The sequence below is a fragment of the Eucyclogobius newberryi genome, unplaced genomic scaffold, assembly GCF_026437365.1.
Source record: "Eucyclogobius newberryi isolate DKJ021-1_F unplaced genomic scaffold, fEucNew1.0.hap1 SCAF_21, whole genome shotgun sequence".
In the NCBI taxonomy this organism is placed as follows: domain Eukaryota; kingdom Metazoa; phylum Chordata; class Actinopteri; order Gobiiformes; family Gobiidae; genus Eucyclogobius; species Eucyclogobius newberryi.
In genome coordinates this window covers 24,659,092-24,672,196 of record NW_027315846.1, presented here as the reverse complement: position 1 = coordinate 24,672,196, position 13,105 = coordinate 24,659,092, and the positions used below count along the sequence as shown (strand labels likewise).

At 45.9% G+C, this 13,105-nt stretch overlaps 1 protein-coding gene across 1 annotated transcript in view; it reads left to right on the top strand.

The window, feature by feature from the left end:
* The first annotated feature begins 377 nt into the window (after positions 1 to 377).
* Positions 378 to 13,105, top strand: part of LOC140370204 (serine/threonine-protein phosphatase PP1-beta catalytic subunit) — a 29,888-nt gene continuing 17,160 nt past the window's right edge. Inside the window, exons 1-2 of the mRNA XM_072457246.1 lie at positions 378 to 494; positions 8,501 to 8,632. Of these exons, the coding sequence (XP_072313347.1) occupies positions 443 to 494; positions 8,501 to 8,632 (184 nt within the window). The 5' untranslated portion in view covers positions 378 to 442. The remainder of the gene's footprint in view (positions 495 to 8,500; positions 8,633 to 13,105) is intronic.

Here is a 13,105-nt window from a genome sequence, read left to right as displayed (position 1 = left end):
TTAGACATTGAACTTTGTTCTTTAGATTCGTGGGCTTGGAACTCCTGTGCTTTGAACTTGTGAGCTTTGAAACACCAAAGTAGTAGAAGAAGAACTGAAGAATGGAGTCTATAGGGTAAAGTCTGAAGAATACAGTCTGGCGTGGGAGAAGGCCAGCTGGAATAAAGTCTAAGGAATAAAGTCTGGCGGTAATGTAACACTTGGATACCAACCGCTATAAAACAACAACAACAACAACAACAACAACAACAACATCTTTAGAATTTATTTTTGAGACTTTAGACTTCTACTTATTCTAAAAAAAGAAGCTACATCCTCTCATCACATAAAGGTTGTGACGTTGCCACTGTTTGGGACGCTGCTCTGCTCTGTGAACAACAGCGCCCTCTGCTGCCTCACAGTGGAACAGTCCCACTCTGCTCGGTGCTACAGCAGTGTGAAGATGGCGGAGGGTGAACTGAACGTGGACAGCCTCATCTCTCGGCTCTTGGAAGGTGAATGCGTTACTTTTGTCTTCTCACGCACAGACACACTTGTGACTGTGCTCTGGAGCGGTTTGGTGCACGCAGGGATGCGCTGGCGTCAACCGTGCACTTGCTGAAAGAAGCCGTAGTATGCTAGCGTTAGCCCGCGGTGTGGCTAACTGAGGCTAACTGTGGCTAACTGTGGCTAACTGTGGCTAACTGAGGCTAACTGTGGCTAACGGGACCGCTGGCTCTGGCCGTGTTTATAAACACTGACAGCGGTCAACGCCCACAGCTTTCGCGCACAAATGCGACATTGCTCCGGGGAAATGTGTCACTGCGGTGTCGGTAACACTTGTGCCGTGCAGTCTGCTCTGCTCTGCTCTGGGGGATTGGCTCTACTACGTATGAGGGATCCCCATTTCTTTTATTATTTGGAAGTCTGGATGTGAGTGAGGGGCGGGGACGTGAGGCTTTAGCGCTAAAGCATCATACAGCTGGAGCACACGCGCTCACTCTCTGACCGGGTTATTCATGCTCATCTGAATGTTTCACGTGAACTGTTGCTTAACTTAAAGGTGCACTATAAGGTTTTTTGCTGCGGTCCGTCACCTGCTCGGTCTCCATGGAGATGTCATTGCGTTGCCTAAAATATCTTAAGGCTCTTTAGCCACAAAAGTATGACTAAATATCCGTGTGTATCCCACAGCCCTTCACCGCTGACCTGAAATGCTCTAGTTAAATCCTATGCATCCTTGCAGTTTGGATTAACTGCACTTTTACACTAAATAAACTTTGCCAAATTAGCTACAATCAACAACCTGAATCCTCCCGATGGTTTCTGTGGACGGACTTCACACATGTGTGAGAGAAACATAAGTAACACAACCAAAAGACTAAAGGAGAGTGGAATATGGAGCTGTGTGAAGGTGAGGCGGCTTTAGCCTCGGAGTGATTCCAGGTTGTTGTGTCGTTTGTGTCATGTGAAAGTATTTATGGAGAATTCGATGAGTGGAGTGAAGTTGCCCAGTACTTTCCAGTGTACTTTGGCCCTTCATAAAAAATGGCTTCTTTATACCAGATCCTACTCCAGAAAAGTCACAGCTTTTAACATACATTTATTTCAGTTGGCATCAAGATATTCCATGATTTCTTGTTTATTCTTTCTTGCTGTTTTTGTAATGTGTCAATAATGTGGGATGATTGATTTGGCAGAGATTGGTGTCTTCTTTTGGAGCAGGAGCTCCCTTCAGAGATGTGTCCTTTTGAGTCACACCACAAAGACTTTGTCCTTGGCAGAGATCCCATCGGTTTTGTGTGACTCAGATGGACAAACTGTTGGGTTTAATACAATATGATAAAATAGAGTTGCTGTTAATCAGGATATTTGAGGCCGATCACTTATACCAAAATCTGACCGATCATATTGACTTTGTGTCAAATTGTAATAAATCAATTTTTTATATTCATAATTTATTAGAACGAAGGCTTTTTGATCATATGAAGTTTGACCAAATATCTCTAATTTATCGGAGCAAGAGTTTCCATGGTAATTGTAGGCACTAATGTGCTTGTGCTCATCAATGAACGGCGTGGGTTGAATAAATACTTGTGGCGTTCACGTCCGTGTCGTGCAGCCGTGCGTCTGGAGCAAACATGGTGGAGACAGGAGCTTTCATCCTCTGAGCAGTTTGGACAGTTTGAGGAAGGAACATGTGCAGAACACCACTTATGTGTTGTGCCACTTACAAACAAAACCATGATGAGCTTTGCACTTTCACTTTCCATACGCAGCTTTTTAGTAACTGCAGTTTCAAAAATCCTTCTCGGCAAAATAAGACGGGAAAGTTTTCACAGGCTCATGGCTCTTTTTACATTAAAAAAACTGATTTCTTCTTTCCCTTTAGGCTACATCACTGTAAACTTCATCATCAAAGTGCTCTGCTGGACCATGTTGGGACCATGGACAATATCACTAGAGCAAAGATCACTAGAGAGCAGATAATTGTTAATCTTTTCCCCATTTGTACTAAAACAGCTTTAAAATGCTGAATGCTGCTGAATCCTACGTGAAGAAACATTTCATAACAGAGCTCAAGATGGTGAACACGTGTTTGGCTTGAACAACCCTCTTTGAGAAGCTGTGGTTCATAGACAGCAAAATCATCTTTCATGATGGAAGGCCTTTTTTATAACAAAATGAAAATGTCCCAAAAATTAGGTACAATTTCAGATTGTCATCAATAGTACACTGTATTCTTAAAGGTTGAATGGACGATTTTTTTGACCCAAATCTGAGTCTTATTTCCTCGTGGCGTGGACTGCCGATTAGTCCTGCCACGTATCAATCATAAAACGCACCTACTGCTCACCTGCAGCCGCGAGCGGGCTCGTCCCCCCAACCAGCACGTTTCCGCGTGTCTAAGCGCATTGATCTATCATAATATAGTTCCCTCAGTGTACGGGACAAAATGAAGACGGAGATCAAATCAAATCAATTTATTTTTGTAAGGCCCAAAATCACAACAACAGTTGCCTCTGAGGGCCACAGGGAGAAATGAATCAACAATGTCTGTGGTGGCGATGAAGTCAGACAATGTCTGTGGTGGCGAGGGACGATGTCCCAGGGTCCTCTGTCCTTAGACTCTCCTTCTCGGCCAGGAAAAACTACAAAAAAAACCTCTTTGGGAAAAAAGCGTAGAAACCTGGAGGAGTTCCAGTGAAGGAGAGATCCGACTCTCACAGACGGACAGACGGACACAAGGAGACTGGAGCTGGACCCACTCTTCAGGCAGATGAGGGACCGTCTGAGTCGAACTGGACCCACTCTTCAAGCAGATGAGGGACCGACTGAGGCGAACTGGACCCACTCTTCAGGCAGATGAGGGACCGACTGAGGCGAGCTGGACCCACTCTTCAGGCAGATGAGGGACCGACTGAGGCGAGCTGGACCCACTCTTCAGGCAGATGAAGGACCGACTGAGGCGAGCTGGACCCACTCTTCAGGCAAATGAGGGACCGACTGAGGCGAACTGGACCCACTCTTCAGGCAGAAGAGGGACCGACTGAGGCGAACTGGACCCACTCTTCAGGCAGATGAGGGACCGTCGGAGTCGAGCTGGACCCACTCTTCAGGCAGATGAGGGACCGTCCACACAGGGCAGGGACCACTTCACCAGGGGAGGGGCATCTGGGTCCACAGGTCCTCAGGAGTGAGAGAAAGAAAAGAAGGCGGTGAACAGTTTGCAAGTGGAATCAAAAAATAAATATTGTTTGATAGCATAAGTAGTCAGAAGAAGAAGAGGATAGTGCTCAAGTCATACTTCCCCCAGCACAGTTACTCCTAGGGCAGCGTAGCTGAAGCTGTGGGTTTATCTTTCTGTTCCTAACTAGTCTGACCATAAGCGATTTCAAAGAGGAACCTTTTAAGCCTGGGCCGATAGACTGTTCGAGCTGACTTAGAAGAAGACTGAAATCTACGAGACGAGAGATGCGATGCAATCCGTCGCGCTAATAAACAAACGCACGTGTGTGTTGTATCACCCGTGCGGATTGAGTTCTCAAATCGCCGAAAAATCGTCCATTGCGCCTTTAAATATTCTTTATTGAGAAACCTTCGGTCAACATATTTAAACCTTTTTTGGTTGATTTATTTTAAGTGGGGATTTACAGTACAATATTCATTGCGATATTGTGGAGAGGCAAACAGAATTTTAGAAATGTTACTTTGTCCTTTTTAAAAATGTATTGCAAAGTATCAAGGTCTTTGTAGTCCCTAATGTTACTTTAGCTGCTGCTACAACACACCAATGAATGTAGCCCACGGTGGCGTTGAGTCTTTTGATGAGACGGTATTTTGGTTATTGTTACATCCCTAATTTAAAACAAATTCAACCTACAAGTTAGTCTTGTCGACTAATCTAAAAATGCTAAAATCTACTAAAATACATAAGAGAATGATGTGAGTGTACAGAGCAGTGGGCGTGTCTGGGGGGGTCGGGGAAACCTTGATTGCAGGAGTAAAAGGATTACTCAAACATGCTCTTAATGTTAGGTTTTATTTCTTCTCATTTAAGTTGCAACATGGCTAAAGCCCAAAAAAAATAATTGTGTGTTTCTGGTAACTCGACCAACCTGAATTTCAAAATAAAAAAACAGACCTTTAACATCTTATCGCATATTTACCGGCCGTACGTTTCGAGAATGTCAAATTCTGAGAGAGAATCCAAAAGCTGCGGGAAATAAATCATCTGTGGTGATCGTAAGATATGAAAATCGCTGCTCTTTTGATAGGTTTTGTTTTACCTACGGCCGTATCCATGTTTGTGCGGAAAAACCTGCGCAGATGCTCATATTCGGTCAGCGTGCAGGCCGGCTGTCATGGCCGTGGCGACAGGCAGCGGTGAAGATATTTTGCGTGACGGTCAAAAAGTGCTCACATCTTGTAGTGACAATCAGAAAAATGGCGCGGGACCGCAACAGAGCGGTAATTACTAAACTTTTTTTTAAAAAGTTGTTTGCTAATGGCTCTTTTCCTGTGGTTGGACTAGTATAGATGTAGAGAACTATTTTATTCAATATCTGCAAACCAATAAGGCCACTTCAATGCGAAGCGCTCACTTCTGAGAAAAGCAATCTGTGCAAAACCTGTGCCAGGATTTTAAAATACATATTAAAAAAAAAAATCCAACCTAGCTACCTTTTTTTTCCAATGTTACCGGAAATGCACTATTTATTTTATTTGCCCTAACAACTATTAAAGTTGATGATGTCTTAGTTGAAATAGTTCAAAACGGCTCGATAATCCCTCCAGTAGAACGAGACACAAATAAACGATTTCCCTGCTCCACTTGTGTCTAACGTTGCCTTTTTTGGGGGTGACTCGGCTCCGCTCTGGCCCCCCATGACCGTCCTCTTGACTGTTTTCTAGGTGAAGGGCAGAGTAAACATCAGGATAACGTCGTTGAACTTTTCTGGAGGATTATTAATGGCGATGATTAGATATACAAAGACGCTGCAACTGCGTGTGGGCGGTGTTGGCCGTTCAGAAATGTGCTAAAATATGACTGTAGATGTCCCGGTTTAGGTTCAAGTATGTGCAGTCGATCAAGTTTGAGATTGAGGCTCGGTTAGTCTGGTCAGCTTTGGTCTTTTTAATCGATATGTCAGTAAAACGTTTGGTTTGGAGCAGAGTTCAGACCTCGAAGAAAGATGGTCAACTGTTTTATTGTTTGATTGGCTATTATTAAAAGTCTGTATTAGGAGTGAGTAATGATCATTAAAAGTTCCCCAATCAAATCTTGACGGCGCCCGAGTTTGCCCCTGAGCATTAAACCTGAGTGACACTGCCGTATTTATGAACTAATGATACTCATAAGGTTTACTTTCAGCTAAGTGAAGAATAAACAGTGCGTTGGAACAGCGTGTTGTGCTCGTTCCACTGCTGTGTTTACTTCAGCTGTGTATTCTTGTGGACCACTTTTAGTTAGCCCTTTCTTTTGATCTATTATAAGTTATTTTAATAATATTTGCTCTTATTTACTGAACTAACTTGACCTGTAAACCTCTGTTTAAAGACATTTGATTTGTGTGCACTGTTTTTATGTGTCAGTGACACATAAAAAGACAGTGTAACGGCAGGTGCAGCAGCAGGTGTAGCAGCAGGTGAAACAGCAGGTGCAGCAGCAGGTGTAGCAGCAGGTGTAGCAGCAGGTGTAGCAGCAGGTGAAACAGCAGGTGCAGCAGCAGGTGCAGCAGCAGGTGCAGCAGCAGGTGTAACAGCAGGTGCAGCAGCAGGTGCAGCAGCAGGTGCAGCAGCAGGTGTAGCAGCAGGTGCAGCAGCAGGTGTAGCAGCAGGTGCAGCAGCAGGTGTAGCAGCAGCAGCAGCAGGTTAGCATCGCTTCATCCTCTTAGCTCCAGGACAATAAGCCCACACTTCTCTGTCCTCTGAGTGGACACAGAGTTAGTTTAGGAGACTTTTAGAGCCTTTCACATGAGTCACATGAAAAAGAACTTGAGAAAGTCACTTTCCTTTGACTCACGCCAACAGCAAACAGTTTTGTGAAGAATAAAACCGTGTTTACTGTTTATATTACGCTCTGGCACTACCTGTCTCCTCCTTTCTCTTTCTCTCCTCCTTTGAGTTTGTGTTTTCCGTGGCTCCACCTTCGGCTCGTGCTGAGTTGCTGCTTTACGCTCCAGCGCGGCCCCCCGCCCCGCCCTGCCCCTCGCTCGGCCCTTCGCCCTGCCCCTCGCTCGGAGGACAGGACAGGACAGGACAGGACAGGACAGGACAGGACAGGACATATTCTGGTCATATCTATAACTGCACTACAGCCCATATTGTTCTGTTTTTAATGTATTTTGTTGACACATTATAACCATGTGCTTGCATTCTCATGATGACCTCAGTCTGGACTCTGCACAGATGGTGCCCGTGCTGTAGCTCATGCTTTTATTCTATACACAGAACCAGTCTGCTGTGAAGTGACTAATCTTTCCTTTGGCCTTGTGCGCAAGTAACTACCTATACAGAGAATGAAACATAGTATTGAAGATTGATATAAGATATAACCATAGGCTAGGACGGTAATAACATTTGATTTTAATTAATCAATTTATCGAGATTCAGTCATTTCTAATCATCAGTGATCAGAGTTTAGGCCTTAGAGGAAGAAATATGATTTTTTTTCTGTGTTAATGGCAGTTATTAAGTCTGTATTGTGTAGGTTGAGGAACTGAATAGTGAAAGCCTTTATTTGTTTTTAATAAGACAAATCATTAATTTGAGTAAAATTAAGTCTGTACATTTGATCATCACCACTTAAATGATTCAGATCATCTGCCAAGTTTAGAAAGAAGTGATGGTATCTTCAGCTCTTGACGGAAGAACCCAGCGGGTTAGGGTTAACCCACATGTTCACTGAAGGATAAAACCACAGTCCAGGGACCCTCCTGCTGTGAGTGTAAGTGTGCTGACCGCCCTGCCAGCATGTAGTATGTAACCACGACATACACCCTGCTCTAAAGGCTTATTGTAGTGATGAGAATTAGACATAGAGTGCATTTTGTCCACGCTGCAGCTTCTGCTTCAGAGAGCGCTTTGTGGGCGTCTAGCTTTAAGGCACTAAAATAGTTGGTTATTACATAATACCATAATTCGCTGAAGGATTTGTTTAAAGATGGTTTCACCGGGCTTTACAGCGCTCACATATGATGACCTCACTGTTTGACTTGGAAATGCAGCTTTATTCCTTTTGTTGATGGAAAAAGACGTTGAATTATCCAATCACACCTGGTTATTAGAATTTAAAGTTGTGACGAGCACCAGAAAGAAAAAAACTTTGCAGCTACAACCAATTACACATCACGGGAAAGCTACAACATCCATGCTAACCGCGCTATTATTAGACACAGACAGCGCACAGTGGTCTTTTTTTCACCCTTAGAGCTACTTTAACAGTATATGTATCTGTACTGCAGAAAAACAGATGTGACTTTATCACTCTCAGTGCTCTGTTCACCAAAGCTGTGTCGGGCACGTTGCACAGGCACAAACATCCATGAGAGGCGATGGTCTATTGCGATAGTCCCTTGATGGTCTCCCCTTTTGTTTACTTGGTACCTTGAACCATTGGTCCAATATATGACTGTCAAAAACAATCAATGGTGTTACAGTTGATAAAATGGCCTGCTATACAGATACTTTTATTTGACCAAACCAGAACTTTTAATATTACTAAAAAACAAACCATTGAATCAAATGAAGTGGGCAACGTTTTTACAGTGCATTATTTGTGTCTTCTTTTTTTTTTTGGCTAAAGTTGTCAACACACAATCTGTAAGCGGGGAAAATAAATAGTGTGTTTCGAGTGGCAAATGTTTGAGGATAAAATGTGCTTCAGAAGCTGTTTTGAAACGAGACAATTCTCAGGTCATTGATTTATTCTGTCTATTGTATTATTATCACTTTGTTTGTTTTTCCCCCCTCTCTTTAAACTGTTCTAGTCCTGACAGTGGGTGTTGTTGTGTTGCAGTGCGTGGATGTCGTCCCGGGAAGATAGTTCAGATGACGGAGGCCGAGGTGCGGGGCCTGTGCATCAAGTCCAGGGAGATCTTCCTGAGCCAGCCCATCCTGCTGGAGCTGGAGGCCCCGCTCAAGATCTGCGGTCAGTAACACTCTCTCTCTGCGTCACTTCACCTCTCTAGAACTGGATCTATATTGAAGGGTAATTGCTTCTCAGAATGCTACAGTTGGCCTCCTCTCGGATTATCCTCTGATTATCACAGTGTGGGTGAAGTGTCTTTACCAAAGACGTGATTATGCACTAGTTTTAGCTCAACCATCGTTCCCTTTACCATGAAGAGCTTGATGCCCCACATAGTCTAAAAGCTTGTCTGTGGATTGGTGTAATAGTGTTTTGTTTGTTGATGTACAATGAGTTCTTAGGTCTGGTATTTAAAGGCGCAATGGACGATTTTTCGGCACATGCCACTCCCCCGTGTGGACTGATACAACACACATGTGCGTTTGTTTATTAGCTCAACGGATCGCATCTCTCGTCTCCCGTAGATTTCTGTCCACTTCTGCTTCAGTTCGAACCGTCTTTCTCCGTCTTCATTTTGTCCCGTACACTGAGGGAACTATATTATGATAGATCCATGCGCTTAGGCACGCGGAAACGTGGGGACGAGACACACGCAGCTGCAGGTGAGCGGTAGGTGCGTTTTATGATTGATACGTGGCAGGACTAATCGGCAGTCCATGCCACGAGGAAATAAGACTTAGATTTGTGCCAAAAAAATCGTCCATTCAACCTTTAAGAGAAATCATCAGGTTCAACATTTCAGAATTTCAAGTCCAAGTAGTTCCTGCCTGAGGTTAATGCACCAGCAAATTCTACATCATGAAAGCAGCAATGTACCTGATGTTGAAAATGTCCTCAAAACAAGTGCAAATGGAAAAAAACAAAACAATGTAATAATCTAAAGAAGTAGCCAACGTTATGAAAAACATGCTTGAAGATTTAATACCACACATTTGACTAAAGGATTGTCAGCAGTACTTTATACATTAGTGTGGAGAGGGGATGATGGCCATCGCTCCCGCCCACAGCAGCAGAGCCCACAGCAGCGGAGCCCACAGCAGCGGAGCCCACAGCAGCGGAGCCCACAGCAGCGGAGCCCACAGCAGCGGAGCCCACAGCAGCGGAGCCCACAGCAGCGGAGCCCACAGCAGCGGCGCCCACAGCAGCGGCGCCCACAGCAGCGGAGCCCACAGCAGCGGAGCCCACAGCAGCGGAGCCCACAGCAGCGGAGCCCACAGCAGCGGAGCCCACAGCCTGGCCCCGCACGCCTCCTGCAGCAGCATCCCTTTGCTCTGGAGCCGCTCTGCCTCGATCTGCCTGTTCTTATGTAACCACACCAGAGAATAGGGCATGAGCTGGTCTGTGCCAGTCTAATGAAACAAACAAGAGAGTGAAGAATAACAAACGTGTCACTACATTTGAACTTGTAAGTGTTCAGATCTCCACGAAACCTCGGGGGTAGAAGTGGATAAATTATCAAAAACATTATATTGTGATTGTTGTTTTTTAAAATAGCAAGCATTTATTTATTTTAATTGTATTTTATTTTATAAAGCTGCAAATAAAGGTGTTGGAAAAGGAATATTAGAAGTAGCATAAGACACACAGGTCCAACGAACAGGAACATTAAAATAACATTTGCATATTATTGATGCCATCTCCAACTTGGTTTGAAAGACATTTAAGGACAAGACCTCAGTCCATTTCTTGTCTTCCTGCAGCATGTTCCAAGCAAAAGAACCCGAAAGAACAAAGGCTTTCTTCCACTGCGCTGACCTTCCTCTTAGACCGTTAAATCATTTATTCAAGTTAAACCAGACTGTTAGAAAGTGCACAGCCTTGTTTTAGCTTCACTCTACCGCGGCAGGTTTCGCTCTTGTTTACCTCCTTGTTTATTCATCTGAAGTACCAGAGCGAGCCGTGGTCAGTAGAGTTCAAGCGAGCATGTGGCGTGAGGGTGACTCAGCGCTTCACCTTTTCAAAAAACACACCCTGATGAAGAGTAAAGAGCGGCTCCCCACGCTTTAACGCACAACATGCTCTTTACCGTTCAGTCACCAAACAGAACTGCTGACGCGGCGCCAGATGGAGCACTTCATTTTCATTTCAAAGTCAGACTAAACGGGAAGTATTCGCTGGTGATTGCTGACTAAACCACGGGCGGTTTGAAACTTGCTATCAGCTCTGCACCCCTACCGTGTTTTCCACACTATAAGGCGCACTTGAAAGCTTTTAATTTTCTCAAAAATCCAGTTTACCTTTTATATATGAATTCATTCTGGTGGTGCTTACTGACCTCGAAGCGATTTTGTGTGGTACACGTTTTGTTTCGCTTAATGCGCCTTATAGTCCGGTGCGCCTTTTTATATATGAAAAATGATCAAAAATAAACCATTCATTGACAGGTCACTTTATAATCCAGTGCACCTTATAGTGAGGAAAATACGGTACCTTGTTTCAAACGATCGGTCGTAGTTGGAGGAGCTGTTGGCAGAAAATGGCAACCGCGCTTCATCAGCCTGCCCCAGGACAAGTCTGACTACACAACAAGCTCATTATAGTTGTTTCTCTGAAGAGTGACTACTATACATTATTTCTAAAACATGAGACGTCAAAGTAAAGGTTTGTAAGTGCATATTTAAAGGCCAATCACAATACAAACTATGCACGTGTGTCCTTTTATGATGTATACTTGGTAAGAACTAAATGTAATGTATCTGTTCTGGTTGGTTCTCTAAACCGCTTGCTCTGGTCCTTTACAACAGGACTTTTATAGTACCTTTTTTATATAAAGCCTGCACACCACCAAGTGTTCCACAATTTGAGAATGGCGGTATAGGTAATATACTATAGTAGTTAAATATGTGACATACTGGTGTGGGGCTGGGCGATCAATTTGATTAATTCATGTCTTTAATAATCGATGATGTGAAAAAAAGGCTACATCATGAAATACTGAAAAAGACTGTATGCCCATAATAATACAGACTTTATAGCCTTGTATCCGCCCTTCATGTTTATGAGTTATGTTTTAAAGAGCAGCAGTCAGCCGTGACTTCACTTCAATTTGTCATACTGCCCAGCCCTAGACTGGTGTGTGGGGCCTGCTTTTTTTGCACCCAGGGCCCCTCAACCGCCACTCACACAAAAACGTACAAAAGGTGGGTAGAAGTTAGCGCTCGACTGAAATGGGTTTTTCCTTGGCCGACGCCTCAAAGTTTGGGCAGCCGATGGTTGATGGCAGTAGCCAATTTTCAAGGGCAATTTCTATGGACCATTTTCTTATTTTAATAAAGGAAAAACATAACCTTGGCTCACTCTCCCTGGCTCACGCTCCCTGGCTCACGCTCCCGCTCCCTGGCTCACTCTCCCTGGCTCACGCTCTCGCTCCCTGGCTCCCTCTCCCTGGCTCACTCTCCCTGGCTCACGCTCCCTGGCTCACGCTCCCTGGCTCACGCTCCCGCTCCCTGGCTCCCGCTCCCTGGCTCACTCTCCCTGGCTCACTCTCCCTGGCTCACGCTCCCGCTCCCTGGCTCACTCTCCCTGGCTCACGCTCCCGCTCCCTGGCTCTCGCTCCCTGGCTCCCTCTCCCTGGCTCACGCTCCCTGGCTCACGCTCCCTGGCTCACGCTCCCTGGCTCACGCTCCCGCTCCCTGGCTCCCGCTCCCTGGCTCACTCTCCCTGGCTCACTCTCCCTGGCTCACGCTCCCGCTCCCTGGCTCACGCTCCCGCTCCCTGGCTCTCGCTCCCTGGCTCCCGCTCCCTGGCTCTCGCTCCCTGGCTCCCTCTCCCTGGCTCACTCTCCCTGGCTCACGCTCCCTGGCTCACGCTCCCGCTCCCTGGCTCCCGCTCCCTGGCTCACTCTCCCTGGCTCACTCTCCCTGGCTCACTCTCCCTGGCTCACGCTCCCTGGCTCACGCTCCCTGGCTCACGCTCCCTGGCTCACGCTCCCTGGCTCACGCTCCCTGGCTCACGCTCCCTGGCTCACGCTCCCTGGCTCACGCTCCCTTGCTCGCGCTCCCTGGCTCGCGCTCCCCGGCTCGCGCTCCCCGGCTCGCGCTCCCCGGCTCGCTCTCCCCGGCTCGCACTCCCCGGCTCGCACTCCCCGGCTCGCTCTCCCCGGCTCGCTCTCCCCGGCTCGCTCTCCCCGGCTCGCTCTCCCCGGCTCGCTCTCCCCGGCTCGCTCTCCCCGGCTCGCACTCCCCGGCTCGCTCTCCCCGGCTCGCGCTCCCTGGCTCACGCTCTCTAGCTCACCGCCGTTTTAAAATGAACAAAATGTAAAATGATGATCTACCTCTACTACTAGATCAATACTAAGAACCTGGAATAACAGCATAATATGTCCCCTTTTAAGGCATAGACCATTGCCCATCCACAACAATGGCAGTTGTAGTACTAAAAGTATTTATTTCTGTACCTTTTTTTTTGTTAGCTCTGTCCTGAAGTCACACTTTAGTTTCAGCCCGGCTCTTGCGTCTCCACTTTCCTCTTTATCTTAGGGCCGATTACATCCCTTTAACCTCTCAATCTAACGGTAGACTTTTCCGGCATGAT